Source organism: Molothrus aeneus, chromosome 6, assembly GCF_037042795.1.
Source record: "Molothrus aeneus isolate 106 chromosome 6, BPBGC_Maene_1.0, whole genome shotgun sequence".
NCBI lineage: Eukaryota > Metazoa > Chordata > Aves > Passeriformes > Icteridae > Molothrus > Molothrus aeneus.
In genome coordinates, this window is record NC_089651.1 from 39489667 (window position 1) to 39504695 (window position 15029).

General features: G+C 49.4%; 1 protein-coding gene across 7 annotated transcripts; it reads right to left on the reverse strand.

Annotated features, from left to right (window-relative positions):
• Positions 1 to 14: 14 nt before the first annotated feature.
• ABCD4 (ATP binding cassette subfamily D member 4) lies at positions 15 to 15029 on the reverse strand. 7 transcript variants are annotated; one of them, XM_066551630.1, is made up of 19 exons: positions 14985 to 15029; positions 14629 to 14753; positions 14386 to 14513; positions 14051 to 14190; positions 10740 to 10856; positions 10327 to 10452; positions 9590 to 9640; positions 7375 to 7469; positions 6325 to 6446; positions 5386 to 5477; positions 5115 to 5204; positions 4638 to 4846; positions 4255 to 4346; positions 4033 to 4069; positions 2898 to 2947; positions 2565 to 2617; positions 2137 to 2213; positions 866 to 981; positions 15 to 711 (listed from the first exon to the last, which is right to left on the reverse strand). In XM_066551630.1, the coding sequence occupies exons 1-19, from the start codon at positions 14999 to 15001 to the stop codon at positions 616 to 618; spliced, it is 1833 nt and encodes a 610-aa protein (XP_066407727.1). In that variant the 5' UTR covers positions 15002 to 15029; the 3' UTR covers positions 15 to 615. The 7 variants fall into 7 exon arrangements, 6 of the variants coding, with proteins under 6 accessions (XP_066407727.1, XP_066407725.1, XP_066407726.1 ...); XM_066551628.1 differs by lacking the exon at positions 14985 to 15029 and adding an exon at positions 14850 to 14942 and having other exon boundaries at positions 4638 to 4843; XM_066551629.1 differs by lacking the exon at positions 14985 to 15029 and adding an exon at positions 14850 to 14942 and having other exon boundaries at positions 866 to 975.

Consider the following 15029-nt stretch of genomic DNA (forward strand, 5'->3'; position numbering starts at 1 on the left):
ATGCAACATTCCAGTTAAGAAATATTGACTCTTCTCCATAAAAAGAGTGTGAAAACAGGCCCCAGATTTTAATACAAAAATGTTCCTTTCGCCTGTAGCCATCTATTACAAAGAGAGCAGAGACATGCCCTGTGCTAGCATTCTCATCCCCTTGTCTCCTGCTGGCAAACACAATTCTCAACAGAGCCACAAGGTACATAAATCTGTTCTGCAGAGCTGTGTATCCAAGACAGAGCTCCTCAGAAGGCACAGAGGGCAGAAGAGGAGGCTGCATTCTAGCCTCACACCAATGTATCCCAAAGTGGAGGTTTCTCTGGCTGTTGTTTCTACAAGACCCATGAGGCAGCATCTTCTCTCAGGGGCGGCCTAGGAGCTCAGCTCCTTTCTCTTGTGCGAGCCAGGGAGGAAGGAGGCTGGGAGAAGGGTGTCATGGTTGTGTCTACTCTTGGCAGAACTCCACACCATGAGTTCAGACATACTCTGTCCATCAGCAAAATCCAAAACTGGTCTTGCACTGTTTGACACAGCTGCTGGTTTGGCAGCTCCATGTCTGCTACTGAGAGCTCTTCCACACATGTGCAGGTTCTGTGGCTGGCCAGACAAGGGGCATGTTCTTCAGTATCCTTCCTCAGAGGGGAGCCGCTTCAACTTCTCACATCGAGTGAGCTCCCATCTTCCCTCCCCATGAAGTTTCAAAATCCAGCTGTGGAACTGCAATTCAACGGCACATTGAGGGATGTCTCTTCAAGGGCATGGTCCACCCACAGTGAGGTCCTCTGGCCTTAGTCACTCCCCTCTGCTTGCCAGAGACCCTCTCTACCTCACCACCACGAGGGAGGCATGGAGCACTGCCTCCCTGTCTCACCTTTTCCAGGCTGGGTCTGTGTCCCACACTGATCAGTGTCATGCCCAGCTGAAGGCACATACGGTACAGTTCATGCTCCACCTCTTCTGTCAAGGCGCTGGTGGCTTCATCTAACACTGAAAGAAAAGCCATGAGCCCCCGAAATCCTCTCCCAACCAGACATCTCCTGTAGGCAAGAATAGCAACTCCCAAGAACATTTCACATATTAACTGGAGCTCATGAAGAGCATCTGCAGAAGGCAAGTGAGGAGAAACCTAAGGACTCTGGTATTCCTCTGGCACAGCTGGTGTCAGGCAACTAGGAAAGCTGTCTTTCCCCCAAGTACTTGAATCCATCCAAACCACACTGTTCACCTCTTTGCTCTCCCTCAACAGCTGCCCACCACTGCCTCATCCCCATCATGGCAAAAGCCAAGACATGACTTTCTCCAGGCAGACCACGTGCCAGAGTGCCAGGCTGAACAGCAGTCAGTGTACTCTTCCAGCACAGACCCTACATGGAGCAGGTAGGATGACCTGTGGCACCTTCCCGACTATTAAGGGTAAATACTACAGACCTGGACCAAATCAATTCAAATAATTTCTACAGCTTTTAGTTTGCCATCCACAAGTTCCTTCTGCCCAGATGTCACTTAGCTGTGCCACGGGCTTCAGGGGAAAGACAGGTACTTACATGTAGCTAGCTACCTGCTACTGAATCTGGCTCTGTTCACCCACATCCAACCTGGCCCTCATGGCAACTTCTCCAACAGCTCAAGCCCCAGCACAGCCTAAGGAATTGGCCCCATTAGCTAACCACAGATGCTTCTGTGGTCTCTCAGGACTGTTTCTCCCACTGCTCCTTGTCTTCTTTTGCCACATCAGGGCTAAATCTTCCATATTGCCCCACAACTGTACAGATGCTTGAGAGCTTCAGATAAGACAGCTGGTGCCACACTCCCCAACACATGCACTTCTGTGCATAGCAACTGGTGAGCATGCTGACCAAGTTCTTCTGGTGCCATTGGACATGGACCATGAACATTAATCACCAGCTCCCCAAGAAGAAAATGTCTTATGTACAGCCTCTTGATTTACCACCATGCACACAAATAATGAAATGTTTTCACATTTCACAAATGAATCCTCTGTGTGCCATGCTGCTAAAATAATGGCCAAGACAAAGCATGTTCCTAGCACAAAACGGATTTCATGAGCTGTCTCTGTACCACTTCTCTATACACCAAAGGCCTTGTGTTTTTTTCTCCCCTCTTTTGTAGTCAGTCACTCACCTGCATATTTTGGCTGGAGGTAGAAGAGCCGTGCAAATGAGAGCCTCTGCATCTCCCCTGGGGACAGGATGTCATACCTGCAGCAGGGTCGAGATTCAACACCTTCCTCAAGAAACAGCTTGTTTGCTGAAAATCTTATGGCTTCTGATACTGGAGAACAGCAAACAACTGTCCCTATGTGTACCTTGTGCCCCCCTCCATACTGGGACTGGCTCTGCAGCCCTGTACACAGTCAGCTGCCTGCACAACACCACAGCTGGTGATTGTTGGCATAGATGCTTGGGCCATGAAGGCTTTGCTCCTGTATAGTGTCCACGTCTCACAGAACACAGACAGACACAGATAAATCCAGCAGCAATGTGCATCTGCTTAGAAGTGTTCCCCACTCAGAAATCACCCAAATACACACAGATAGTGGGCTCCCTTACCAGTTCCAGTCCACCTGTTCATCCAGTCCTCCAGCCCTTGCCAGCAAATCAGTCTACAGAGAGCACAGCAGACTTGTGAACACAGTCCCCAACCCTGTCAGCCTATGGCCCTAAGCATAACCACCTGCTTTTTGCCAGTCTCCCTTTCCCCACCTGAGCTGAAGTTGTACCATATTTCTCCTCCTCTTTCTGTCCCATAGACAGTTGTACCCAAGGCACAATGTCCCCACATAAGTTCAGCACACAATCATGCTGTGCTGCCACAAAAAATCATTCCTTCTTCCCTCACTGGTGGCACCAGGAAAGAAGGCAGCAGTGCTATCAGTGACTCACCAGCCCAGCCAGCTCCAGGAATCGCACAATCCTCTCATCATCTGCAGACCCTAGGGAGAGAACCATACAGCATAAGGAGAGGCAGTGTGTGTGCTGGGGCCACTGCTGAATGAAGGAGTTGGTGAGGCAGGAGGGAAGAACTCAAGTATCTCCTGAAGCTCAATGTAGTTGACCTGACCACTTAGTTATACCAGATCCGAGCTTTGGCAGAGATAGTCCCAAAGACTGACCCTCCTTGAAAGTATTAACCGTGCCTGTGAGCAGCATACCAGGAGGTAGCTGGACTCCACAGATACACCTGAGATTTGCCCCAGTTCATGGCCACAGCCAGAACACAAGGATCCAGGGTTCAACTGCCAAGGCCCTGCCCAGTTTCTCTCTTAGAGCTGAGACTGCACACTACAAGTAGTGGAGTCACGGGAACAGGGCTCAGGTAAGAGCCAGCAAAAGGACCCTTTGTGGAAGAGAAATACCTCAGGGTGAGTCAGCTGTGGAGCAGAACATACACTTGAGCTGGTACAGTTAGCATCTATGGAAGTTGAGAGGAAGGGCTGTGCATCTGCCATGGACCTCTCTGAAGCTGCTGGAGAGCCACAACAGTAGCTGAGGGCTGTAGTTACTCTCAGCAAGATTGTGACTCCCAAGCTACAGCAGACCACATGTGGTCTGGCTTCGGAAGAGGGTAGGGGAGAGAAAAGATCTATATATTCTGACCACAACAGTGTGCAAAGCCCTGGGACTTCATTTTGAAAAAGTGGAAAAGTAAAAGATGGAGGTGGATGGAAAATAAGATTAAGGCAAATACGGCTTGCTGAAAGTCAGACTGTACCAAACAAATCAGACGTATCCTGACAGCAACATGTAACATGTCCAGCACAGCAGGAAGAGCAAGGCCAGCTTGTCCTCATTATACTAAGAGAGCAAGTTCTTATCAAGTGAGTATGCTCCCTCACAAAAGGAGGGGGACACAGAATTGACCTTAACACACACAAATCTTCTAGGGAACACCAGAGCAACAAAAGCAAAATGGATGAATGTTCCTGATGGGTTACAGCAGGGAAGAAGCTGCACTGGGTACAGGACAGTGAGGCACTACCACAGCATTGGTTAATTGCTCTAATGGATTTTCACAAACCTGAAAGTGGATAGATCTCCTTCAGGGGATAGATCACCTGTTTAACAGAGCAAAAGAAACCATGTCAGAGGGAGCTGGACACTTCATCAGAGATGCAATAATACGAACTCAGGCACAAGGGAAGGAGCACCCACAGGTATCCTCCCTCTTGCAGGGTTTGCAGGGCATGACCACAGCTGGGAGCACAGCTGAGGCCAGAGCAAAGACAGACCCTGGGCTCACCTGCTCACGCAGGCTTCCGTCAGTGAAGAAGGGCCTCTGTGGTAGGAACACCACTCCTCGGGGGCCAAAGCAGGTCAGCATCCTGATGCTCCCTGCACAGAGACACTCATCACATCTGCAGTATCAGGCAGGAACTTCCCACTGCCCCATGTAGTGCTGTCCCATGAAGTAGCCAACTAGACCCCACAAAAGTGTGTTTGCAACACAGAGCAAAGCAATGAGAGCCAAAGACTGTGACAAGAGATGGGTGGCTCAAATCAGTGTATCAGTAACACATTCACCATCACATGGTGGCACTGGCCTCACAAACTACCACACTGCCACCTTGCAAACTCAGGGTAGCCTTGGTTGAGAAGAAGGCTGAGGCAAGTAGCAGTCCTCACCCTGTGTGCTCTCCCAGAGCCCTCCAAGGACCCTCAGGAGAGATGTCTTCCCTGTACCAGTGTTTCCCACAATCATCACACTGTTTCCTTGTGAGATCCTGAGGTTCAAGTCCTTGATGAGCAGCTTGCCAGAGGATGGTACTGAGAGTGTCACTCGCTCCAGAAGGAAAGCTGTGTCCCTTGGCACTGGGTCCTCCCCAGAATGGCTGCTGGGCCACCACCAAGACAAAGAACAAGAGATCCGGGGGTAAGTGACCATGCTGAGATTGGCAAAAATCAGGGACCTTAGACCTCCTGTGCCTCTGTGACAGTAGCCCTGTCCCACACACCCTGGGGATGACAACTGACGGTGAGCACTGCCTGCTCCAACCAAAAGCATGCAACAGACTGTGACACCAAGAGCCACCTCCCTCCCATGGCAACCTCACACTCTGGCCCATAAGCTGCAAGCCAGCCAGTTGCTGAGAGGCGACTCACCCGTCCAAATCCCAACTGGTTTTGGCTTCTGAGTAGTTACCATTTTCTTTTCTGCCAAGGCTCAGCAAGGTCTCCTGCAGTTCACCAATCCTAGACACACAAGAGGTTGCATGAAAGCCAGGGACAGCTCCAGCAGCCTCCTCACAATATCCAAACTTGCCCATGCTTGCACACAAACAACAGGTTATTTGGTTTTTTTTATCACAGACCTGGGCAGAGTCTTGTTCTGCACTGCCCTTTCCTCCAGAGATGTGCCCACAGATAAGCTCACCTGTGTGTGTAGCCAGCTACATCAGTAACAGTGCTGGAGAGATCTATGAGCTGGCTGAAGCAGCCAATGAGGTAGATGGAAACAAAGGCATTCTGGGGAGAAATCACACGGCAGAGTAAGGGTCAGTGCTGAGCTGGGGCCATGACTTATTCCATGACTGCAAGGAGGCAGCCAATGAGTCCACGCGTTTGGCCACATCAGCTGTCTCAGCAAGATGAATGAGGAGTGGTGAAGTCATGCAGGATGGTGGGAGTGAAGATTACCACATTTGAAAGAAGCGGGGCTTCCCTACTCAGTGCAGCAGTTTTTGCCAGCTGGACACACGTCCTGTCACCCAGGGATGGTGTTTGCAGAGTGCCTGATGGCCTGCCTATGGCCCAGCATGCTTGCCCAAGTCACACAGATCCATACCACCAGCCCTGCCTCAGTACTGTATATGGCACAGAGCAGGGTGTCTCAGCCTGCAGTGCCCACTTAGCTATTTTTAGCTCTGCATTCTCTGTCACAAGCCAGCTTTGAGTATTCGTAGAGTCAGGTCAGGAAGGTGAATGCAAGCCAGCTCAGCCTCACTGGGGGCAAGGCTCACCACAGGCAGTAGCCCAGGGCATAACCCAGACCCACAGCACTGCACAGGCCCCATCTCCACCTGCACTGCTGAAAACCAGAGGCTTTCTGACCTCCTGGGTTTTTAAGACACAGAGGTCTGAGCCAGGAAAGACTTATGTAAATGTGTCCTTGACAGTTCTCATGCCCAAGTTAATCAGATACCAGCTGCCTACAAGCTCCTGTTTCCATAACACTGTGAGCTGGGACAGTCTAACCTGAAGATCAAGTGCTGCAGGTTATCTAGTCCCAGGGCCACCAGCACCACATGAAACCTCCATCCTCAGAGCCTGCTCACCCTCCACAATGGGGTCACAGAGATTACCCTTAGCTCACCTTGCTGACAAGGGCAGTGAGCTCTATTGGACTCAGGTCACCGTAGACACCAGAAAAGATGGGAATGGCAATGACCACGTAGCTCAGGATGCTGCCCAGGTAATCAAAGGTGTTGATCCCAACTGGGCACAAGCACATTGAAAAAAGACAGTGAGTTAAAGTAGAAACCTCTGTCCCAGCCAGGCCCAAGTGCTGACCCTGAGCCCAGTCGGAGGAAGAGCCGTGTTGTTGCCTTGGCCCTTTATGATGAACCAGAGTAGAAAAACCCATTCTGCAGGATAGCACAAGCACCAGGGTGAAAATGCATTTGCCAAGCAAAGAGCACTTTGGGGCAGGCCTCTGAGCAGAGAATCATCACCCAGACACACAGCTCAGTGTGTGGGGCAAAAGCCACTTTGCCTGCTTGTTGCTATGCTTCATGGGCCTGACCGATTCACAGTAAACAGGAGGGAGGGGCAAAAAGGAAACTTTGGGGTGAGATAGTTTGCCATGAAGTGTGTCTTGGGAGCACACAGGTAGAAAGACTTAAGATTCCAAATTCCCACAGACACTTCTGTTCACGGTTCTCCCTTCATTACACCGCTCAGAAGCTTGCTGTGCTGCTGAGGTCAGGAAGAGCTGTCTTTATAGGGGTCATTGAAAGAAAAAAACTCAGTTAAAAAGGGAGAAGGAATAGTTTCAGGGAACAGCTATTCTTAAGGGACAGGTTCTATAGGAAAGAAGTTTCCACAGTTCCCAACAACATATACAATGCCCAAAACTCAAGCCCTTCCCTCTTTTCTTGGTGTGTGAACACCTGCCCCACAAAAAGCCAGATTCTGGGTCATCCACAACTTTGCCTCTTTATGAGGTTTTTACACAATGGAAATCCTATTTAGCACTGCAGGAGGCACCCTCTGTTCACCCTCAGGGCTTTCACAGAGCAGCAAGAGGCAGAAGAAGAAAACACAGCACCCACCCAACTGCTCTATCAGTAGAGTTTCCCAGTGAGTGGGCCACCAGAATGGAGTTACCACACGTCCCACTTCCCCCCCCACTCTGCCCACTCACTGTATAGCCACAGCTCCTTGCCTATCAGCTCTCTCTGGGTCTTCAGCAGGCTCTGCAGCCTCCGGTTTGTGCGCATGTGCTCCACTCGCCCAGCCCTGTAAAAGTAACAGTGCAACATGCCAGACATCCTAGGACCTTGGGCTTTAAAACTGAAGCTTTGAACGGGCCTGGCACCTTTGCTTCTGACTAACAAGCTCTTTATTGACCAGGAACTGAACAGCCAGGACTGCCTTCCTGAAGGGTATCATCAAGGAACTCTGGCTGAAGCAAGCAGTCCTACAAATCTCTCCCAGAGCCCATAGCTGCTGCTGTTGCAGCAGGAGCAGGTAAAGCCAGGCCAGACACTGTCAGAAGCTCCAGCCTGAAACAATGTACACCTAAGGTCAAACACAGTTCCCAAATACAGCCTGGCTGGAAAAGAGGGATGGCACTGCTACACAGCTGGATCCAGAAAGTAAAGGGCAGAGGAGAGTCCAGGGGGTGATAATCAGCCCACATGGCCTGCATGGCCAGCAGCCTTAGCCCACCTCTTCCCATTTCCCACTCCACAGGAATGGGACAAAGGCAAGTCCTGAGCAGTGCAGCCCCCAGTATGGGTACCCCAGCTCCACAACTTCCCCCTTCCCAGGGCTATCTCCATCAGGTCACCCACCTCACAAGTTAGTGGTGATGCTCCAGTGGCCAGGCTGAGCCAGGAGCAAGGAGACATCTCCTAAACCACCATCTTCAAGCAAGTGTGACAGCTCCTTCTGCTGCTCTGCAAGGCCTGGGCTGCCCTCAGGTGGTAAAATGCAGAGAGCGCTCCACGTCTCATTCCAGTCACCCACCTGCCATAGCACCTATTGCCCCTGACATCCAGCAGAGGCTTGTGCCCACTACACATGATCTATGCAACAGAAAAGTCACTAGGACCCAAGAAGATATGGCCAGAAGCAGCACAAAAACATCAAAAATAATATTTTTGAGGTCTCATTTCTAAAGATTTTCAGTTCATAGAAAAATACATTTTCTTTCTCAAAAATGCACCTGGTTAGAATTCAGTTTGGCTTTACTGCCTTACAACACATCTCAGGTAACTACTGAGCTGCAGTCTTTACTTTCCATGTGTTAGGAAAGGAGAAAGGCTTGGATACAAGGAATTAAAGGTGAGAAAGGGAACTGGGGACCTTTGTTCTAGAGCTATTATTCTATTGCAGATGAGGAGAGATTGCTGTATTAGTTTCTTCTTTTCCTCCCATTCACTTCACTTTTAAAGCAAGTTTGCAAAAGGCTTAGTAACAAAAGAAGTAAAAAGATGGCAGTGCTCTGCTTCTGTTTCTTCCTTTACCAAAGGAATGTTTAGGCAGTCTTAAGAGGACAAGATCACAAGCTAGAGAAGTTGAGCTATCAAAACCAACCATTTACCATATACTTCTCCTCTTGCAGGATTCTAGGAATGCAACCTTTAAAAAAATTCCTTTATTTTTAATTATGATGCATACCATGAAAATGCCGGGTTGTGTGCAACTCAGCTAAGTTCTAGTTTCACACAAAATTAAGCTTTTCTACTAAAACATTGTACTGAACCAAAACATTCTGTTTTCTGGTATAATAATCCACTTTCCATTTTCTACTTAGTAATAGAATAAAACAAATCAAAATTGTGAGGGAAAGTACTGGATCTTAAATAAGGGCATGTAATTACAGTATATTTTCCATTATAAAAATTATCATCAACCAGTAAGAAGCCGAGTACAAAAAATAACTCAGACTTGCCAGTGCAAACCAAGATTGATTTTGATTATTTAAAGTAGTTTCATGCCTGTCAATGTAAGTTGTTATGAAATCAGGCAAGCAGCAGCAGGATGGGGCCAGAAGCAACATGCAACAAGTCCTCAGCAGAATCAGATGCAATAAGACTTTGAGCAATCTTCCAGGTAAGGACCTAGCAAAACATCAGTAATGATCTCTAAGCCAGCATCAAATCTCTGTCTGCCTCTGAGGATGTTAGAAGGGAGGCAAAGGAAAAATAGTTGTCTCCAGTTGCTGTGGATTACTTCTGCAGATGATGCACAGAATGCAAAGAAGCGAGTGTCAGGGCTGTATGATGCTGCAGTGGAAGGGATAGAAAGCTGCAGCAACAGAACTTGGGCTCCTCTGGGAAATGTGAACACAACAAGGATGCTCTGTACTGGGACAATCCTTTGGAGGATACAAAGAAATTAATTCTACTAACCTGTAAAAAGCAGCTGGTTCTGCATTGACACGAATCTGCATGTGCTTGAACCTGTACAACCAAAAAAACATAATTGTGCACAAATGCTCAGTGAATTATGTAGCCAAAACCATTCCTAGAGGAAACTTATCTTGCATGTTAGAGTGGTGATCTGAGGCATCTCTTGACAGAAATATTCAACAGGCTCAGAAAGACACCAGAGACCAAGGCTTAACATGAGGTGCCATCATTCAGGGCCAGCTCAGTGGTACATTTGTTTGATATCCTGCTCTCTGTGCACATCATCTTAGCCTTGGGCTTACTCTTTGCTGCTAGTCCAGCATCTCCACCATAAAAAATCACCACAGCCAACTGCCCTGGGCTGGGTTCCCTGTGCCACAACAACTTCTGTTGCTGTCCCTGGATGCCCTGAACCCCAAGGAAAGCGACAAAGCCCCTGCTACACACACAGCCAACCCTGCAAGCAAGGGGGAGGACGTGAGTTGCAGAGCATATGCAAAGACTGGGCTGTGAGACTGAACCAAGGGCATTGCCTGCCACGACACAAGGCTGTGAATGGTTGGCAGGGACTCAGTACACTGACTCTGAGGCACCATTGCACAGGTAGCCTTCTCTGAGTGTGGGGAAAGTCACAGACAAGACAATTAGCTACATACACAGCCCTGAATGGAGACAAAAAATCAGCTTTCACAGGAGCTGCCAAGGGGAAGTGAAAACACAGCTCTGCTGGGACTCACCTGAAATCTCCCTCCAGTTTTTCCTGTTGCACAAGTTTAGACACAATTGGGCTCATCAACACTTTGTTAATCATCGTCCCAATGATGAAATACCCAAAGATGCTCACCGGGCCTAGCCAGCCAGTGCTACAGAGGAGAAAGAGAAGTCAGCCAATAATCCAAGCAAAAGGACACTCCTGCACCATTAGGCTCAAGCAATCAGAGCCCTCAGGTGTCACGTCTCTTGGCTTTCATAGAAGTTTGGGGCCAACATTGCACATCCCAGCATCCCCAAGGCAGAGTTCTCCTGGGAGTACAGAGACCACTCACCCATGTGTACAAATATCCAGCTGGGGAGTTGTAATGTGGGTGGCAGGCTCCAAAAGAAGAACACAGAAAAGAGGTGTGCAAGCAGGGCCAGGATACATCCTTACCTGTGAAAGCACTGGTATGTGTAGTAGGCCAGTGTGAAGGGTGAGATAACGAGCTTGCTGGCCATGGAGCTGAGCTGCCTGCAGAACCTCTCCACATCCTGGCTGATGCGCTGGTCCCTGCTCAACACAAAGAGCCATTGACACCACTACAGCCCAGAAGCAAGAGGCAGTACTAAACCCTAACAGGGCACAAACCAGGCTGTTTCAGTGCATGAACACAGGACAGGCAGCAGGTGAACAACCTTACCTGGGAAGGATCTGCAGATTCCCCACAGGAGACCATTTTCATGGCCCAGCAGAACCCACCCAAGAGCCTTCATGGCACCCAGGAAAAACAACTCTTGCCATTGCTTTCAACCTGTTCCTTGTATTTATCCCTTGTTCCACTTTCAACATTATTCAACACTTGTGCTGAAGGTCTCTGCATCACTGTCCTTTACTCCTCTCCTGGAACAACCTCCGTATTATGAAAAACTACTGACTGTCCCCCTAACCTTCAGTACTGGACTGAGATGCCATCAGACCCACCAGGACAGGCTAGAGCACAAGCCAGGCCTTTGCCAGCTATTGGATATTTGCAAACACTTCCATCAAAGCTACCCTTTCACAAGATCCAATCCCTTGGCTCTGTGTGGAGTGCCTCTGGTTCCTTTGTTGCAAAGAAGGAAGTGCTTCCACCCACCCCAGCCCACAAGAGCAGGAAGCAGCACACCAAGCCTTCTCACCTCACTAGCAGCAGGCACATGGGTGACAAACCCTCAAGTCCCATCTATCCCACTACTGAGCAGGAGTTGCACTTGGGATAGCCAGGAAGAATTTCAGTATATTTACTCCTCAGCACCTCATCTGTCCAGAGCACATGGATGCAGGCTTCAGCCTACTGTTGCTAAGCTCCAGTGGAAAGGCCATAACTTAATGCTGGAGTTCAGAATGAAGAGCAAGGATGGACTCCTGGGTAGTCTCAGTGCAGGTACTACCACAAAGGCACTCATCTTTTAACACTTTTGCAGTTCTGGAACAGCAATAGATTTAATTCTGGGGCAGCTCTCACCCTGACTGACCTCGCAGCATCGTTTTTCCTTCTCCTCAGACTGTAATATTCCCAGAAAATTGTAACTTAAATTGTGCTAGAGTCTCATAGGAGGATATTGCTTTTTACAAGCTATTAAGTAACATGCAATGAAAATACATGAAACACAGGAAAGCATCAACTCAAATGCTCTACTACGTGCTGCAAGTGCTTGTATGCCACTCAGAACCCACTCTTCATTCCTTCAAAGTGGGTGACTCCTTGCATTTAACACTCAGTTTGGTTTGCACTGCATAATGGGAGGTCTCTCTTGCTCTAGGTTTGTTCTCTAAGTACCTGTTGCAGGGAAAAAGCTCTCAGCAAGGAATTGCAAGATGAAGAGAATTTTTGCAGTGGCACCAAAACCACACTAAACAGTAAGATTGAAAGTTGGAGCAGAAGCAAGGTGTAATGAGACATACTCCACAGTAATCCCACACATTTGGTCTGCAAAGGCCATGAGAGCTGTCTCTTGCTGCAGGGCAGACTGACCCAGTTGTCTCCTACATTTCACTGCACAATGTGAACATGTTCCCTAGTTAAAAATAAACCTAAGCAAAATAATCATGTGGTATGGGGCCTCTGTCCTTCTCTTCCACTTGTGTCCCCAAAGAAAAAGACAGGCATGCAGGAGCTTCTGGATCACTGTGCTGCACTGCCTGGGAAGAGCTGCATGCCCTGGTGACAAACATGTTTTTTTAACCTCTCCTTGTAACTCCATGCCACTGAAAACACTATCAGAAATGAACATTTAATGATATTGGGAGTAAACACAACAGCAACCCGGAAGTGTTTGATAATGACGCCCCACTGCCCAACATGTGGAGCAGTTTGACCCAAGCTGAACCTCTCTCCTTGCTTGCTGCTCCCCCTTAGATACCCAGCATGTTTTCTTGCAGCAGCCACACAAACCACCCTGCTCTGCAATGAAGGAGCAAGGACAGGCAGCCAGTAGCAACAGGCAGCAGAACCGCAGGAGCTGCTTCAGTTTCTTGAAGTTTCCACTATTAGCAAGAGTTAGGGGTCCCTGCAAGACAGCAATTTTTTTCCCAGGACCCTGGGAAGTTTGTTGTCTTGTCCTCTTGCCATCAACATGGGATATGGCACCAATGCAGTGACTAGATCAGAGGTGCCCATTCCAGCAGAGGAGAGCTTGGAGTCTCAAAACAATGGTATAACAACACATTATTTAGAAAATATTCCCCTTTGATTTCTAGTTTTTCAGCTAGTATTTAATAATAACAACTTTAAATTCTGGAGGGGGAAGAATCAGGGAGATTCTACACTGAGATTAGCTCAGTTGGTTAAAGCATGGTGCTAATAATGCCACGGGTTCAATCCTGTGTGGGCAACTAAAGAGTTGGGCTCAATGATCCATGTGGGTCCACTACAACTAAGAGTATTTTGTGATTCTCTGACCTCTCACATGATGTCTAACATAGGATTTTTAGCTTTTCACAGTGTGCAACTATGACAGCAATGCCCTGTGTGTGAGGACAGGCTGGAAGGCCAAGGTCCACACACAGCTGTGAGGAAGGGCATTCGACCTTTGCAGCGCAGCCCAGATAGATCAACAGCTCTGCAGTAAGCAGGACAGTGCACAAAGTAAACTGGAGAGGGACCTCTGGGGGGTGGGTCTGGGATCCACAAGGAGACTGAATGCTCCTCCTCTGATATTTCAAGTCATCACTGACACTTCCTTCCTAGGAACAGGAAAGGGAAATGCAGCCCTCATACAGTGCAAAACAAAGCCCTTCCTGGATTTGGTTCCCATGGGTTATCAAACCACTAAAATACAACTGAACTGTGCTCAGCTGCAGATCCTGGCGTTTGACGTTCAAACAGAACAGGGACTGTCCTAATGCACCAGCGGTGTGAAGGAAAGGAGAGGCACTGCTGACTCCAGCCAGGCCCTTTGCAACATCACACAGTGTCAAGGGTTGAGTTTGCAGACAGCATGTTTTATAGCAGAACTAGAGAGAGCCCTGTTCCAATGGGCATCCACTTTCCTTGCAGCTGAAACATCCTGCCCCTAAAACCATCACGACCGGCAGTCACAGGAGTTCCCAGCAATAGGTATCACCTCCCAGCAGGGTAGAAGAGGGTCCCTAGATTTGTGCCTAGATGGTAAAAGCTTCTAGGGCTCAAGCCCCTACCCAGAGACAAAGAGAAGTCAGGAAAAGGTGCGCAGCAGCCCAGGAGAAGCCAAGCAAGATACTGAAAGAAGCTGCCAGCAGCCTACGGGTTATCGATGTCCTCACGCAGCACGAGCAGGTTGTAGTAGACCTGGCCTTGGAAGTAGCAGCTGTGGAGGTATTCAGTGAGGGATTTCCTCCAGTTCACATACATCATGTTGCAGATAAACTGGTCGAAACTTTTTAGCTGGAACAAGGACAAAGAGATGGATGGGGAGAGATAAGTGAGAACAAACATTTTTTCAAAACGAAATAAAAACCAACAGTTTGTACTAGTGACCCAGGGTATGGGCAGACTTGAATCCTTTATGACCAAGATCATGCCAGGAGCCATGAGCAGCTTTCTCTTCCTCTCTCAAGACATATGAGCCTCTGGTCTTACCGTGGAGTTCACAATGATCAGAGTCACAGCAACGGCAGTCAATGTTTTGAATCCGGAGAAGTCCTTGTTCCCTAGGACCTCATAGTACTGGCTGGGGATGACGCCGACCTGGTAAATAACCAGCTGCTCTGGAGGAGAAAGGCAAGCAGGGGAAGGAATTGATGGACTGCGTGGCAAGGCAAAGTGGGGACCACAGGGAGCAGACGTGGGGTGTAGCCCCCCATCCCCACCACCCGGGCTCACCCAGCAAGGCGACACCGAGCAGCGTCAGGAACATGAGGGCGCTCGGGGAGGGCCACCCGTGAAAGAGTACGGCCAGGAGCCGCAGAAACCGCCGCAGGAACAGCCCGTCCAGCCGGGAACTAGACCTGCAACGGAGGGAGACGCGGGGGATGGCAGTGAGCTCGGGGGTCCCACCCCAGCTCCCCTCCGCCACGCCCCGGCCCGGCCCGTTCCGTCCTCACCGCCCGCGGGCCCCGGGGCCCCCCGCGCTGCTGCTGCTGCCCCCCGCCATCGGCGCCCTCCGGACCTGACCGGCCCGGCACGGCCCGGCCCGGCCAGACCCGCCCCTGCGGGCGCTTCACATGAATATTCATCACCTCTCCTCGCCCTGCATCCGCCCCGCCCGGGGCCACCGCCGCTGC